The 14175-nt window shown below is 51.2% G+C and overlaps 7 protein-coding genes across 7 annotated transcripts; 3 read left to right on the forward strand and 4 right to left on the reverse strand.

Moving 5' to 3' along the window:
• Positions 1 to 118: 118 nt before the first annotated feature.
• Positions 119 to 1712, reverse strand: ALTATR162_LOCUS10447 (uncharacterized protein; the record flags this gene model as incomplete). Its single annotated transcript, XM_043318083.1, has 2 exons — positions 119 to 803; positions 859 to 1712. The coding sequence occupies 2 exons, from the start codon at positions 1710 to 1712 to the stop codon at positions 119 to 121; spliced, it is 1539 nt and encodes a 512-aa protein (XP_043174018.1).
• A 461-nt stretch (positions 1713 to 2173) lies between these two features.
• On the reverse strand, positions 2174 to 3827 carry ALTATR162_LOCUS10448 (uncharacterized protein; the record flags this gene model as incomplete). The annotated part of the gene is made up of 3 exons (XM_043318084.1): positions 2174 to 2748; positions 2809 to 3237; positions 3287 to 3827. The coding sequence occupies 3 exons, from the start codon at positions 3825 to 3827 to the stop codon at positions 2174 to 2176; spliced, it is 1545 nt and encodes a 514-aa protein (XP_043174019.1).
• Positions 3828 to 5560: 1733 nt separating this feature from the next.
• Positions 5561 to 7777, reverse strand: ALTATR162_LOCUS10449 (uncharacterized protein; the record flags this gene model as incomplete). Its single annotated transcript, XM_043318085.1, has 5 exons — positions 5561 to 6171; positions 6232 to 7191; positions 7250 to 7360; positions 7409 to 7586; positions 7637 to 7777. 5 exons carry the CDS (start codon positions 7775 to 7777, stop codon positions 5561 to 5563), a joined length of 2001 nt encoding a protein of 666 aa, XP_043174020.1.
• A 972-nt stretch (positions 7778 to 8749) lies between these two features.
• Positions 8750 to 9296, reverse strand: ALTATR162_LOCUS10450 (uncharacterized protein; the record flags this gene model as incomplete). Its single annotated transcript, XM_043318086.1, has 3 exons — positions 8750 to 8965; positions 9018 to 9148; positions 9203 to 9296. 3 exons carry the CDS (start codon positions 9294 to 9296, stop codon positions 8750 to 8752), a joined length of 441 nt encoding a protein of 146 aa, XP_043174021.1.
• A 533-nt stretch (positions 9297 to 9829) lies between these two features.
• On the forward strand, positions 9830 to 10705 carry ALTATR162_LOCUS10451 (uncharacterized protein; the record flags this gene model as incomplete). The annotated part of the gene is made up of 3 exons (XM_043318087.1): positions 9830 to 10033; positions 10085 to 10466; positions 10515 to 10705. 3 exons carry the CDS (start codon positions 9830 to 9832, stop codon positions 10703 to 10705), a joined length of 777 nt encoding a protein of 258 aa, XP_043174022.1.
• A 521-nt stretch (positions 10706 to 11226) lies between these two features.
• Positions 11227 to 12219, forward strand: ALTATR162_LOCUS10452 (uncharacterized protein; the record flags this gene model as incomplete). Its single annotated transcript, XM_043318088.1, has 1 exon — positions 11227 to 12219. One exon carries the CDS (start codon positions 11227 to 11229, stop codon positions 12217 to 12219), a length of 993 nt encoding a protein of 330 aa, XP_043174023.1.
• Positions 12220 to 12796: 577 nt separating this feature from the next.
• On the forward strand, positions 12797 to 13951 carry ALTATR162_LOCUS10453 (uncharacterized protein; the record flags this gene model as incomplete). Its single annotated transcript, XM_043318089.1, has 1 exon — positions 12797 to 13951. One exon carries the CDS (start codon positions 12797 to 12799, stop codon positions 13949 to 13951), a length of 1155 nt encoding a protein of 384 aa, XP_043174024.1.
• Positions 13952 to 14175: the final 224 nt, after the last annotated feature.

Below are 14175 nucleotides of genomic sequence, written 5' to 3' on the forward strand. Positions count from 1 at the left end.
GATAAGATCTGACTGTACTCACGTTCACCCATGCGGCCAATGCGTCACTATGAACGCCACGCATCCGAAGTATACTGCTAATATCTGTACCGAGAAGGAAGGCTTGAATGTGCTCCGATCAAAAGGGAATGCCGAACATCTCGTCGTCATCGCCAGCCCCATCGCCATCGGTTTCATCGTTCCGTTCGCCCTCTTCCTCATCCTGCTCTTCTTCACTATCAGCTGTGGCCAGGCTTTCTTCGTACCACAACTCCGCCAAGTTAGATCTATGTTCTTGGATCTGGCAGAAGGTGTACGTGTTAATCCCTTGATTCGTCGCTAGCTCCCACCAGATCTTGTCGACTTCCGTAAAGAAGTGTGAGGCCGGTGTACCAACCTCGTCACGACAAGTCAACGTGATCTCATTGAGAGCCACGAAAGACGAGGCCTCATCGGTGTTTTCTGTTACGAAGCCAGCTACCCAATCCTCAACCTCTTCCCCGGGATAGAATATCTCTAGTGTCTCTAGCCTAGGTGGCAAATCCTTCGGTTGACAAGACTTGCTTGTCCAAGGCGCAGACCCGGTGGCAAGGATGAACGCCTGCGGGAGGACAAGATGTTTCATGGTGGTGAAGTGATTAAGAGAATTCTTCGGGCTTGTTACCATATCGAGCAGCCACTCAAGTTCTGAGTCATCGTCGGTCGTTTCGAGCGTGATAGAAAGTGTCTCTAGAGCATCTTGCATGTAGTTCAATTGGTCCATGAAATAGCCTGCTTCGAGCTGCGTATTAAGGTCATCGCCGATATGATAGCCGTCGTTAATACTGTGAGGGTGAGAGCTTAGCATTTGCAGCGGAAATACCAAATATGCGGACTTACAGCAGTATTTTGAGACTTTGAAGCTGAACGCAACCGAGTGCTTCGAATAGGTCACCTAGTTGTATCTCTGCCTTTTCAATCAAGAGACGATCGGCGAACTGTATCGATACAGTCAAAGCTAGGTCCTGAAGGTTCTCAGCACCCTGCAGACACCCAGGTCCGTTGAGACGCAGAATGGTGCCGATGAAGATTGTCTTTAGATCGAGGCTTGTGAGACTAGCGAAGTTGATTCCGGACTTGAAAAAATGCGTATCGCTGGTAGTAAGATGACGAAGAGTACTCCAGTAGTTGATGATGCTGTCAGGAGCGGACATGCCCCCAAAAAGCCCAGAGATGCACTCGCTTGAAGGTGGGCCGCGATGATGGTCTTTCACCCAGAACTCGAGGTGGGTGAGATTTGGAAGGAGTACAAGTAGTACTCCAGCAAACCCAGATTCGATCGAGTTTTGGATGGTTCTGTACCAAGGATGCTTTATGTACCCCAGTTCCTCTAGCTTTGCTAAACTTCGCGTTCGCAAAGACGTGAGGCTGAACCCTTGATCTTCACACAGCTTCGCGACATCCTTGCGAACAGTTCTGATGCGTAGAGTCTTCACTTGGATTGCTAGATCTGGGCGGTCGAAGAGCGTACGAAGCAGTCTCAGAAGAGGATTTACCTTTGGGTGGCAGCCACACGAAATCGACAGCTTCGCTACAGTGTGCAGAACTTCTTGCCCGGCCGCTCGAAATTTGCGAGATGTAAGACATAGGTGCTTGAGGGATTTGGGTGCATCCGAGTCGGGAAGGTGGGAGACGATTTGCAACAGCAACTCCTCCGGCAGCGTATAGATTGGTGGGTTAGTGGGAAGCGCCATTATAGGACCAGAATTATGCTTGGAGCACTGAGAGGGGTGCATGGGAGACTGGCCGGAGTCCACACTTTATCCCAAGGTGTTGCGCAGATCTGCCAGAAGATCGTGTATGACGAACCGCGCTTTTTGCGACTTTTAAGGCAGAGGCAAACACTGTTGCGTACCCTGTCAGCTCGCTAGCTTAGTCCTGTAAGTATCGTGAGGGCATGTCCTGTTAACACAGGTGAAAAACAGGTAGTCTTCTGTAGATGTGGGTGCTGGAACGTGGCGATGATCGTGATGCTTGGGAATGAGGACGAAGGTGGTGGCGGGGATCACTTTACACGATGACGTAATCACATGCTCAACTAACGGAGGCGTGCAGACACAGGCTGTGAGTATAATAGCTTCTTGGTATCTCTTTTATGAATACGGCTGCTATATTTCTACGGTACCCGGGAAGACTAAGGATTACAATTGTATATTTACACCTCTCTCCTTTGCGCTTTCCTCTCCCTCAGTCGCATCTTGAGCAAGAACAACAAACTCGTCACCACACCCATGGCGCTCAGCCCGACACTAACGTACATTGCACCACGATAGCCGCTCAATTCGTCCGCGACCGTTGCTCCGCCACTGTTGACATGCACCTCCACTGTGCCCGCAATGCCAACCCCAATACTGATGCTGTAGTTCACGATCGTGTTGACCAAGCTTGCTGCCATGCCTTGATGCTTCTTAGCGACGGCGTTACTCATAATCAGTGTGCCGGCAGGAAAGCTCATGTCCATACCCCATGGGATTATGAGCGTGGTGACGAACGTTTGCGCCCAGTAGATTTGACCGATCGGCAGTGTAGCGACGAGAATACTACCAGTCAAGAAAGCAAGCATGCTAATGAGCATTACCCATCCTGGACCGATACGTGAGATGACATGGCCCGTGGTGACCGCGGCGATGAAGCCCGAGATTGCGACAGGACAAAGGTGAGCCATTGTAAGGAGCGGAGAGTCGCCGCGCAGCTGCTGGAGGAATTGAACAAAGTAATAGATCCAGATACCTAAGTTCGTTGTCAGTGACGTTGTCCACCTAATAGTACTTTGAAGAGGTGATTACTTACCGAACGCAGCCCAGCCGCATGCTATGCAGGTCAATACGAACGAGACATCCGTGCTAAGAACATTAAACGGAATGAGTGGCTTTTTGGCAACCTTGATCTCTATCCAAAAGAACACGGGGAATAGGAGAATTCCTATTATCAACAGAACGTAGATGTACGCGTGTTCCCATCCGAATCCTGGTGCTTGGTTCCAGGCGAAGTTGAACAATATCATGGCGGTGATACCCACAGTTGCGCCGAGCAGGTCAAGCTCTCGGATTCGCTCTCTATGCGAGAGGCTGCGAACGTCTTCATCTAGAGGTACAGAGGGAAGTATGAAGATCGAGAGGATGGCAAGGCAGAAGAGCGCAATGCCAAATGTCCAGAAGGTCCATGGCCACCACAAGAGCGACCAGAGGCCAGCGAATGTTCCGCCAACTACAGCACCACCTACAAAACGTCAGGAGGCATACCAGAGAATCACATAAACAATACGTACCGGGCGCACATGCTCCAAATAGTGAAAATACCATGTCCTTCCTCTGTCCCTCATTGTAGGTCGCGCCTAGAAGGCCAAGTGCATTGGGTAGTAATATTGCTGGTCCAATGCCACCCAAAACACGCGAGAAGATGAACAGCACTTGGCCACCGTTCCCTTCAACGTATATACTGCAACCGGCCACTAGGTTCCAGATAGCGAACCAAACGTAACCCACAATCAACATGTTCTTGTACCCGAATAGATCTCCACATCGACCGGATAACAGGATGAAAGTGCCAACTGTCAATGAATAGCCTGCTATCAGCCATGATAGAACGCCAGGGTCGGTGATGCCAAGATCGGGTCCGATAATGTGCAGGATATTCAAGGTGCCGAGGAGACCTGCCTGAGTTACGAACTGGGCGGAGCAAAGCAAACCAACAAAGAGGATCTCGCGAACTGGAGACATGGTCTCTGCAATGGATTTCGTCTTCGCTAATTCCAGGTCCTGATGCTGCTTGGGAGCATGCGCAGAGTGGTGGGAGCTGCGGCGGTCCATGTTTTCGTGGGAATCACTGCAGTCGAAGTCGCTATCTTGGGAAGACGATAGCTTCTCAATTGTTGGCTCTGAGAAGCCTCTTGCCTCCTCCATTCCCTTAAGGTGAGTTGAGACAACAAAAAAAGGGTTTTCGTCGGATCCAGCGTTGTAACGGTGATTGGGTCGTAGGAAACGGATTTCAGATATCGAAAGGTCACCGTGTATGGCGTGTGACGATGGAAGACCTGCAAATTTCGCGTCTAAATTGTTTTGGCTGCACGTTCTGAGATGGAACCGCGATGGCGACAGTGCTGATCGGCTTCCCGATGCGTTTGGACGCAGGTGCAGAAAATGTCCGTGTAAAAATCAATATCGTTGTCCAAAGAAAAGGCAGTTTTGTCTGCAAAAGACATCGCGATGCGATTTGCGAGCTAGTCTGCCGCATAATATTCACGACATTTGCATGCTGAATCGTCATGTTGTAAAGCTTTACGTGAGCGCGGAATTGCGTCCTCAAGCAAAGAAAAAGCGGGTCTGCCGAATTTCGGCTGCTGTCAAAGGCAGGATCGAAAAACGCCCAGATGCGTAAAAACGGTTTCTTCGGACCAAAAAAGCGGGTTATGGTTTCGCATGCAAGAACCTAGATTCGCCATCGAAATTGTGCCAGTTTGTGATGCTATGTAAGCCTTAACATAAGCGTGCGTGGTAAATCTGCGGAAAGCCTGACGCCTGAAAAACTGTCACAAAGATCTCCCCACCCCCAAAAGCGCAAATATGCATGTGTCTTGCTCTGCCATCGCAAAACAAAGGTTTCGTGACTACTGTTTCTTGGTCTCATAAACCCGCACTCCCAACAATTTCCATACAGCCCAGCTGTGACCACCAACCCAAATTGGCCCGCCTCGCCAAAGCGGCAATACGTCATCCCTTGCACGTCTCCTCTGAACGACAGGCTCCTCCCATTCTCCTTGTTGGAAACGTACGACATCGTCTCTGCTGACAGTATGCGTTCTCGCATTCGCCGACATTGTCCAAAACCCAACCACATGTCCCTGGTCGATCTTGTGCTTTAACCAGCCTTTACCCCTGTTCTCTTCCGGGCTGTTATTGAGAAGTGATATAAGCTCTGCGTACGTATAGTCGGCTTTGCCTTTTGGCAGATTTGCGGAACTTAATTGTGTGCGGTGAGCTGAAGGTGGGATCTTGTCCACGACGATGGGAGACCAGAGGAAAGGAATTGGCGCGTACATCAGCCGTAAAGATAGACTCAGTAAAACTGCGACAGGGAAGTCAAGGCCGAGTGATACGCCTGCACGAAGGGCTGATCCGAAAGTAAGTCTCGGTGGAGAGGTAGATGTTGAGAAAAAGAGCAGGTGCCTCTGAAAGGCGGAATACGTGGAGTGGGACATAATTTTCAAGATTATACCTGCTTGAGAAACCTAAGACGAGTCGAAGATGTTGTGTCGATAAACCTCTTCTCAGAAAAAGTATGGTTTAGCATTAGGAAGTCATGACGTCACGCGAGCCCAATGCATCAGCAGACAATACGACAACGTAGCATATGTCAGTACGGAGCTGGATTGATCCAAATCATTGTCGTATTCAGATTTGGGAGAATTATGTTCTCAATTTTAGAGGCAGAACTCGGTGTGAAACAAACAAGGGCAGGCCTTAGTTCGCTTGGTGCACAACTCGAGAACAGCCTATATCCATAGTCCTAGCGCACGCAAGATTAAGTTCCCTTTCTACGATGACTATAGCGTCACCAAGCTCCCTACAACTGCAGCAATGACCGCACTGCCCAGAACGCTCACAGAAAGACTAGCGGATGCAGCTGCAGTATAAGTAGGCATGGGGATGCCGGTTCCCGAGGGTGAGGTCCCATTACCAGAGGTACCAGTACCCACGAGATCTGGGAACAAGTAGCTGGTGTTGGTGTCTACAACAATCCAGTTCCGCACCAATGCCGTTCCATTCATGACTGACTCCCATTGCTCCGCCGTACACTGACCGGGATCAAGAACGTAGCACTGTGTGCCTTCGTCGACGATTGGCTCATTAGTAATGTTGTACACATCACCTGGTCCTTCAGACGCATAATCCGGGTTTTCGGTGGTAGAGATATTTCCGGTGCTGATGTCGCGATTAAAGAGTGCACGTGTAAAGATCCTGTACGCAGTCTCGGGCTGGTAAGCCGGTACCTCATGACCAGCTTCATAAACACGTGTGAACGACAAGTTTCCGTACTGACGCACTTGACCTCCAGTATAGGTGTCATTGACAATGACAGGTGCGTACCCTGCACCTGCGAAAGAGGTTGCATTGTCGTAAGGAATTGCAAGGGAGAGCAGCTCACCGCCATACCCTGTTGTTTTATGCAAAGTTAGTTGATGTGCCACGCGCAGGCTTGCGGAATACTACTCACAGTTGCAGGCGTAGTCTCGGTCACCGTACACTAGTGTAACCTTGATACCTTCCTCGAGAAGGTATGCTAAATCTTCCTTCCAGCCCGGACGTGGGTAGTCGCCGATGCCGCGGAATGCTCGCGATACCGCCGAATTTGACTGAGTCCAGTTCAAGGGCACTCCTAGCCCCTGCTGCACATGAGGCTGATTGAGCCAGCCCTGATACCACGGAGGTGGGAAGGCTGCAGCGCCGGGGGCGGAGATGTCGTAATAGTTCAGGTCGGTGTCAAAATAGGGGTCCCGAATTGTCTCAGAACAAAATGTCTCGGCAGACTCACAAACTTCGTTGACGGTCTCATTGAACCCTTGATTGGTAGGGTCGTACGCAAGACTCAGGTTGCGGCATTCTTCAATTTGATCAAGACAGCCTCCTTCGCGGTATAAGTTGTCGAGCACTTCTTCATAGCGCGACTCATTCACGGCCTGGATACCGTAAGTATTGTTGTACTGCATTGTTGGGTAAGCCGGCCACTGCACGTAGCGGTCAATGCAGCCGTTGATGATGAGTAGAGTGTCAAGGTGAAGTATGTGAGTCTGTCCGGCTTCGCTCCAGGTTCCATTCTCTATCTTCTCGTTCTGTTCCTGGAAATAGGCCGCGAAAGCAGGTCCGTAACGACCTCCGTACGACTCAGTTGCGATTGAGATTCTATCATCATTGGGCTTGTGTTCAGGGAATTCCTGGAACCAGACTTGAGCGAAGTTCCAGAGAGCTCGTGCTGAGTTCTCAGTACCACGGGTGGTGAGATTGTAATTTTCACTGGGATAGGTACCGACGTAGAAGCTGTTGTTTTGTGAGGGGACAGGACCATTTTCAAAGTCGACCACTTCAAGATCACCTGTGTCTAGATTGGTGGTGATGTTGACCAAGCTATCGTAGCTCATACCAACTTGGACGGGCTGGTCGAGGTATAGCATGTTGACTTTGCTGTTCAGCCTTTGTCTTGTATAGATCGGATGTGATAATTCGGATGAACTCACCCTCGTTGTTCCATGACCACTCGTTGAGATAAGTACTATTAGAGTCGGCGCCAATGAAGCAAGGTCCATTTTCACGCAACAGGCCAACGAAAGAACTAGAGCCAGGTCCACCTCAACAATGTCAGTGAAGGTCACAAGAGGCATTGGTAAGTCGCCTACCGTTCATCCAAATTGATAGAGGGGCATTTGCAGGATCTTTCCTCGATTCAAAGAACCAAAAATAAGTATTGATCTCATATGTTTGGTTTTCGACTCCAAGGTCGGCCAGTGCTCCAACCGGGAGATGAACATAACCGGAGAAGCTTCGGACGCCTTCGGTGGTTTCGCAAAGGTCAGTCTGGTGATAGTTAGTGGACATTTCAGGTAACGTACGAAGAATTAACCTGCCTCTTTGTACGAGATTGTGACTCCCTCATCAAGCTGAGACTCTAGGATGGTTATGCCTTCTGGCTTTGGAGGGAATTGGGCGTTGACGACCCCGCTCAAAAGACCGGCTGCTCCGAGTAGAGAGAACCCAAAGGCAGCCATGATGATGATCAACGTGCGAAGAGTTCTACCTCTCCACTTCCTGGCACGCGTAGCCTTTGGAAGGGTATGTAGCTTCAGTCTTTATAGTACGTCGCACGACATTGGGGTACATTGATGCAGCTGCATATCGACCAGGTACGAGCTTGCATGAGCTTACATGTCAGGTATCGAGCTTCCTGATTGAGCTATAGCGCGCGCACCGTTGCAGCGGCGCTGATCTGAGGCAGCCCATTCATGACGTCGAATCGCCTCTTAGCGAAGTGATATGGGCGGGGAACAATGCATGGCCAAGACTGCCAAGGATGCTTTTCGTCACTTGTTTGTTCGGCAATGTCTTGGTTGATCAGTTACCTGTTGAGTGGGGTAATAGGATTGTTACTGAGTAGCGCATGGGGAAGGTGGTGAAGCCCGCGGTGATAAGAGAGCCAAAGTACCGAGCAAGTGGAGCACGGCGGGGAGTATAGTTCGGTTCGGTTTTACTCTTGCACGCATTAAATCTGTCAAATGATCAGCACGCAGTACCAAAGGTCAAAGCCAAGATCTACCTTATACACAAGTAGCCCAAGCAATGAGCGGCGCATTGCCAATGTCGCTACATGTTCCGGATATGGCAAACTGCAAGTTGTTCCCACTTCGACGTAGGGTTTCGACTGTGGTTGGAATCTTTCCATAGAACGCGGTTTTAGCGTTGTGCATTTTTTATCGATGAATTTGTATACAGTGGATATAGTAGCAATCCGATAGTTGTTGCTAACGCGAAGATGGGAACAAAGGGGGCAAAAACCTCCCTGAAGAAAGGCCTCATTCGAGTACCCAATGCGCCACAGAACGCCAATCGCAATTGCCTTCCCAATAACACCCAGCAAATATGCAGACAGAGTTTACATCGCAAAGGAGATGGCCCAACTTATTCTAAACTTGGGTCCAATACAACTAAACATTGGGTATCTGTCAAAATCATATTCTCACAGCTTAGACAGGCGCGCCCCAAGCTGCGCGTAGACGACGAGCGAGCTGTATGTCTTTCTGTTGTATGGTGACACGCTTGGCGTGGATAGCGCAAAGGTTTGCGTCGTGGAAGAGGTTGACAAGGAAGGCTTCGGTGGCTTCTTGTAGGGCTACAATGGCTTGACTTTGCCATCTGTTGGGACCATCCTCGGTTGTGACTGTTTGCGCAATCTCGCGGACCTGGAAGGGCATTAGTTAATGGTGTGGTGCTGTACACATAGCCGGTGCTTACGAGGCGTTGGAATGGGAGTTTCAGGAGAAGCAAGTCGGTCGACTTCTGGTAGCGCTTGATCTCACGGAGAGCGACGGTGCCAGGCTTGTAGCGCTTCTTCGCGCGATCTGGCGCAGGTCCTGCTTGGCCAACTGTGCGCATGTCAGCTCAGATGCGCAGACTCGTCAGTTATACATAGAACGTACGTCGCTTGCCCGAGTCCCTCCTGCTTCCAACACTTGCTCTTCCGCCCCGCGAGGGCCGCGCCTTGTTGCGCCTTGTTGGAGATTTCGGTGGCATGACGATGTTGGTATGTGGGAATGCTGCACAGCGTGTTGGAATCTGGAGGGACGCGATGCGCCGAAAGAATGCGCGCGGTGGGAGGGGTCAGGGCGCGTTCACGTCACGAAAAGTCGCGAGATGCCAAAGCGCGTCGGGGATCACTTGGTACAAAGTCGAGTCTCGCGGACAAACGTCGTCGTCAAGAATAGCGATGAAATGGCATGGAAGGGTCGCGATGGCGGATGAAGCACGGGCGCATTGTTCTACTTGGTGGGCATTGTGGCTGGTCCGCTTTCACCCAGGGCAGGAGCTTGGACCGTGTCGACTGTCCGGCGGGTCGCGGAAGGTACGATCGTGTGGTGATTGGACTAGCGCCTTGGCAGACCGTCGGACAAGTTACGTAGCCACATGGGGTCCATCTGTCACTCGGAAAGTGACTGCGTTTGCTGGGCGACACCTGTCCCTTCGTTTTATATCCGGTTGTTGGTGCTGGAATCTGCTTCTTCCTCGCTTTCCTGGTTCCGTCTTGTTCCCAAAGCAACCATTCCACCATGGCGAACGTCTTGCAAGGAGGGGACGGCATGATGGGAGGAGGGGTCGGAGGCTTTCCGCTCGAGCAATGGTTCTACGAGATGCCCGTATGTACGCGTTGGTGGATGACGGCGGCGCTGAGCGCAAGTGTGCTGGTGCAATGCCACATCATCTCGCCTTTCCAGCTCTTCTACAGTGTGCGCACTGTCTTCTTCAAGAGCCAGGTCAGTCCATTCCCATGCTTGAGAATCGCTGCTTGCGCTGACACCCGATAGTACTGGAGACTACTCACTACCTTCTTCTACTTCGGCCCACTCAGCCTCGACCTCCTATACCACATCTTCTTCCTCCAACGATACGCGCGACTGCTCGAGGAATCGTCGGGCCGCTCAACAGCACACTTCGCATGGCTTCTCACCTTCGCGTCTACGCTCCTCCTCTGCATTGCGCCCATATTCTCCATGGCCTTCCTCGGCTCGGCTCTGTCCAGCACGCTCATCTACATCTGGAGCAGGAAGAACCCAGACACAATGCTCAGCTTTCTCGGGCTATTGGTCTTCAAGGCGCCGTACTTGCCTTGGGTGCTGTTGGCCTTTTCGCTGATCATGCACGGGACGGTACCCAAGGATGAGATGTGCGGCATCGTTGTCGGTCATAGTATGTCTTCTCCCTCAACTCTTTAGCATGTCGACTAATCATTATCAGTTTGGTATTACCTCAACGATATTTACCCGCCGCTCCATAACAACCACAGCCCGCTATTCCCACCTGCCTGGTGGATCCGTCTGTTCGAAGGGCCTCCCGCTACCGCGGAGGAGCCTGTCGAAGATGAGGCAGCGATGGACACGGACGTAAACGCGAACGGCCATGACAACCGGGTGGACGCTGCACAATAAGCACCATCATAGACACGTGCATTTATATCTGGCGTTTGGCGAACACTCATGGTTTTGAGATACCCTAGCTGTCGTTGATGCATTGATAGTGTGCATTAGCCTTGTATATGCATCTACTAGACATGGACAGAATTGCTTACCTTGCTCATATTCTCTCCTAATGCTTATCTCCGTTGTGCCATTGGGGTTGTCCAATCAAAGTCTACAACATGCTCTTTGCGAGAGGCTCAAGCTGTAGACAACTACCCAGCTCCTGCCTGTCTGGGCGTAGAACCTTCCTATCCGGGCTAGCATCTCCGCAGACCTGCATATCATCGCTCATACTCTACCGGGTCTCGATCGAACACCGCAGCCATGGAACGGGCATGGCCGATACCGTCGGGACTATTGGTTGACAGAAATTGCCATCACAAGTTGCTTATAATAACGCGTGCCCTCCAATGTGAACGTTACCAAGTTTTCTTCCTGTCCTTCACTACGAACAGTCCGATCACAGGCCAGTCAACCTCCACCGTCTTAACATGGCGCCATCCAAGTCACTCCTGCCTCTCCTCGCGGCTGTCCCCTACGCTTCGGCTTGGGGCTCTCTGGGTCACACCGCGGTCGCATACATGGCGCAAAATCTCGTCTCTCACAAGACGGCCAAATTTGCCCAAACTCTCTTGAACGACACCTCGTCCGCATACCTAGCCAACGTGGCAACCTGGGCCGACAGCTACCGCTATGAGGCTGGAGGACAGTTCAGTTCTGTCTACCACTACATCGATTCTCTGGACAACCCGCCTGAAAGCTGCAACGTCGACTACGAGCGTGACTGTTCCGAAGAAGGTTGCATCGTTTCTGCTATCGCCAACTATTCCAGCCGCGCTTTCCAGAAGTCTGTTGGTATCGTTGAGCAGCAGAAAGCTCTCAAATGGGTCATTCACTTCATTGGTGATATCCACCAGCCACTACACGTAGAGAACATTGCCGTGGGTGGCAACCTCATTAATGTCACCTTCAACGGCGCGCACACAAATCTCCACTCTATCTGGGATACAGCAATCCCCCAAAAGGCTTACGGCAACTTCTCTCAAGCCAATGCATTAGCTTTGGCCAATAATCTCACCGCAGAAGTGAAGCATGGCAAATTCAAGAAAGAGAGCAAGATATGGCTCAAGGGCTTGAAGGCGAAGGATGCAGTCAGCAGCTCCATGACCTGGGCTCGTGACGCCAATAGATACGTGTGCTCTACTGTCATACCTAATGGTCCTGATGCAGTATTCGCGCAAGAGCTGTCAGGAGCGTACTGGGACACTGCTATTCCAGTCGTCACCAAGCAGCTCGCAAAGGCAGGATACAGGCTTGCCGCTTGGCTCGATGCTATCGTTGAGCTCAATGAGAAGAAGGGTCATGGAAAGTGGGTGCGAGAGGAGAAGAGGGCAGTCAACCTACAGCCATGGCAGGAAGAAGCAAGGCAGGCCCGACGTGAATTTGGGCCTGACTGTGGATGTGGTGAGGAGCATGCGCATTAAAGGACTTCATTCAGAATTTCGGTGGATTCGTACAGTTGAAGGATGTAGACTATATGACGAGATATCGAGACGACAATGATGAGACAATCTGCTCATTAATGCAACGCTGGCCAGCAACTGGATCACAGTGCAGTGCGTATCGTTTTTATGCCTTACCTCGATCCGACAGGACATAGGGGCTGCCGAACGGCACGTGTCGCGGTTACTCAGCACCCGCCGGCGTTTCGCACTCTTCTCCCGTGCCGTCTACATTCCACCGTTTACTGACCATGTATCCACTGCGATCCACCGACGAGTGTCTGCGATGGGCAGGCCATCAGCGCGACGAGCATGCGACAGGTGCCATGCCGTAAAAGAGAAATGTAGGCGCATCCCTGGCCAGGACACGTGCGAACGATGCATCCGACTTCAGAACTCGTGTCAGACCCTACGACCAGTCGGGACAGCCGGACGCAAACCTCGGTACCAACGCACTGAGGATACCACACGCTGCCAGCTACACACGGCTCGGAGCGATAGCAGCCTTTCTGTTGCTGCTTCATCACCACAATGCCCAGCCTCGGCCGCCACCCCAGCTATGCCGGATTGGGACTTAGTATCGCTGCCCAGGGCCCCACCCTTATTCGCCGACCTGACTGAGCGGGAACTGTACCTTGTCAAGAGCGTCTCCCAAGGACGAACGCGCATCGACCAGTTCTTAATCTCGTCAAGCTTTCGCATCTGCCACCACAGAGCCTTTGCGCAACAACTCCACAACGCCACTTCATGGGTTCAAGACTCGTTGATCGCCACGGCAGCTCTCCTGGCTTGCGAGTATGAGCCTGGTTCCGGCCATGAGGACCGAGTCATCGGCCACAGACGCGCAGCTTCTGCAGTTTCCACATTGCGGTCTGTGAAGAACGTCGATTCTGGAGTCCTTCCTACTGTTCTGATGCTTTCAGTAAGCGCAATCACCTTTGCCCTACATATTTCGGGACAATCGTTGGAGATATGCCGATACAGCCTCGACCTCATTAAGCCCATATACGAGTCGACAACGAAACTTACCTCAGACTGTCTCGCCTTCGTCATCTGTCTCGTTCAAGCCGAGACTGAAGAGTGTATTTTACGGGGCGAGGTACCAACCTTACGATTCAAGGCTGAGGGACTAGATGATGTCGTTGATCGATACCTAGGCATCGCATGGCCCATGTTGCCATACCTTTACGACGTTTGCAAGATCGCCAATTCGCTACGCCATGACAAACACCTTGATATATCTGAAATTACTCAAGCTTTAGACGCAATTGAAGTGGCCGTTGAGGGATGGATACCAAGAATGCCCGAAAGCCACATTACTCGCTTCTTGCAAGAAGAGCTGGCTAGTATTTTGGCTCAAGCAAGACTATATCGCTGGTCCGTTTTACTTATCACACACCGACTAAGACGTCCATATGGTGCAGCGGCAGCAAAAGGGACGGTCATCTCAAATGCCATCCTAGAAGAGCTGCGCTTGATTCTCCAGTCCACCGGGCGCTCGGTACCAGGTGCCAATATCCCGTACATGTTCGCTTGCTTTGAGTTGGTCGATCCAGCTAAACGCAAAATGGCGCTTGAGAAGATTGACGCTGTCGTTGAATTTTCCAAAGAACTGAGAATCAAGGTCAAGAAGCAATTGACAGCGTTTTGGATCATCAAAGATAACACGGATCAAATCCATTGGAGGGACATCATCTCATGGCTTCCTCAATGACAAACTTGGAATTGAAACTACACAGCTCAGACGTCTTTTGGCTTTGTATATTACGATCAAATGCACCTCGACATACTGCAGTGTCCTTCTGAATTTGGCTGTCACGAGAGCAGCAATGTACCCTACTCAAGTGTTCGATGAGCTGGCTGTCGCATCGCCATCCGCCTATATTTCTCCGCCGTTGCGATCCTAATCTTCTTGCCCCACACTAGCAAGGGTATAGG

The sequence above is a fragment of the Alternaria atra genome (genome assembly GCF_907166805.1).
Source record: "Alternaria atra isolate CS162 genome assembly, contig: 34, whole genome shotgun sequence".
Lineage (NCBI taxonomy): Eukaryota > Fungi > Ascomycota > Dothideomycetes > Pleosporales > Pleosporaceae > Alternaria > Alternaria atra.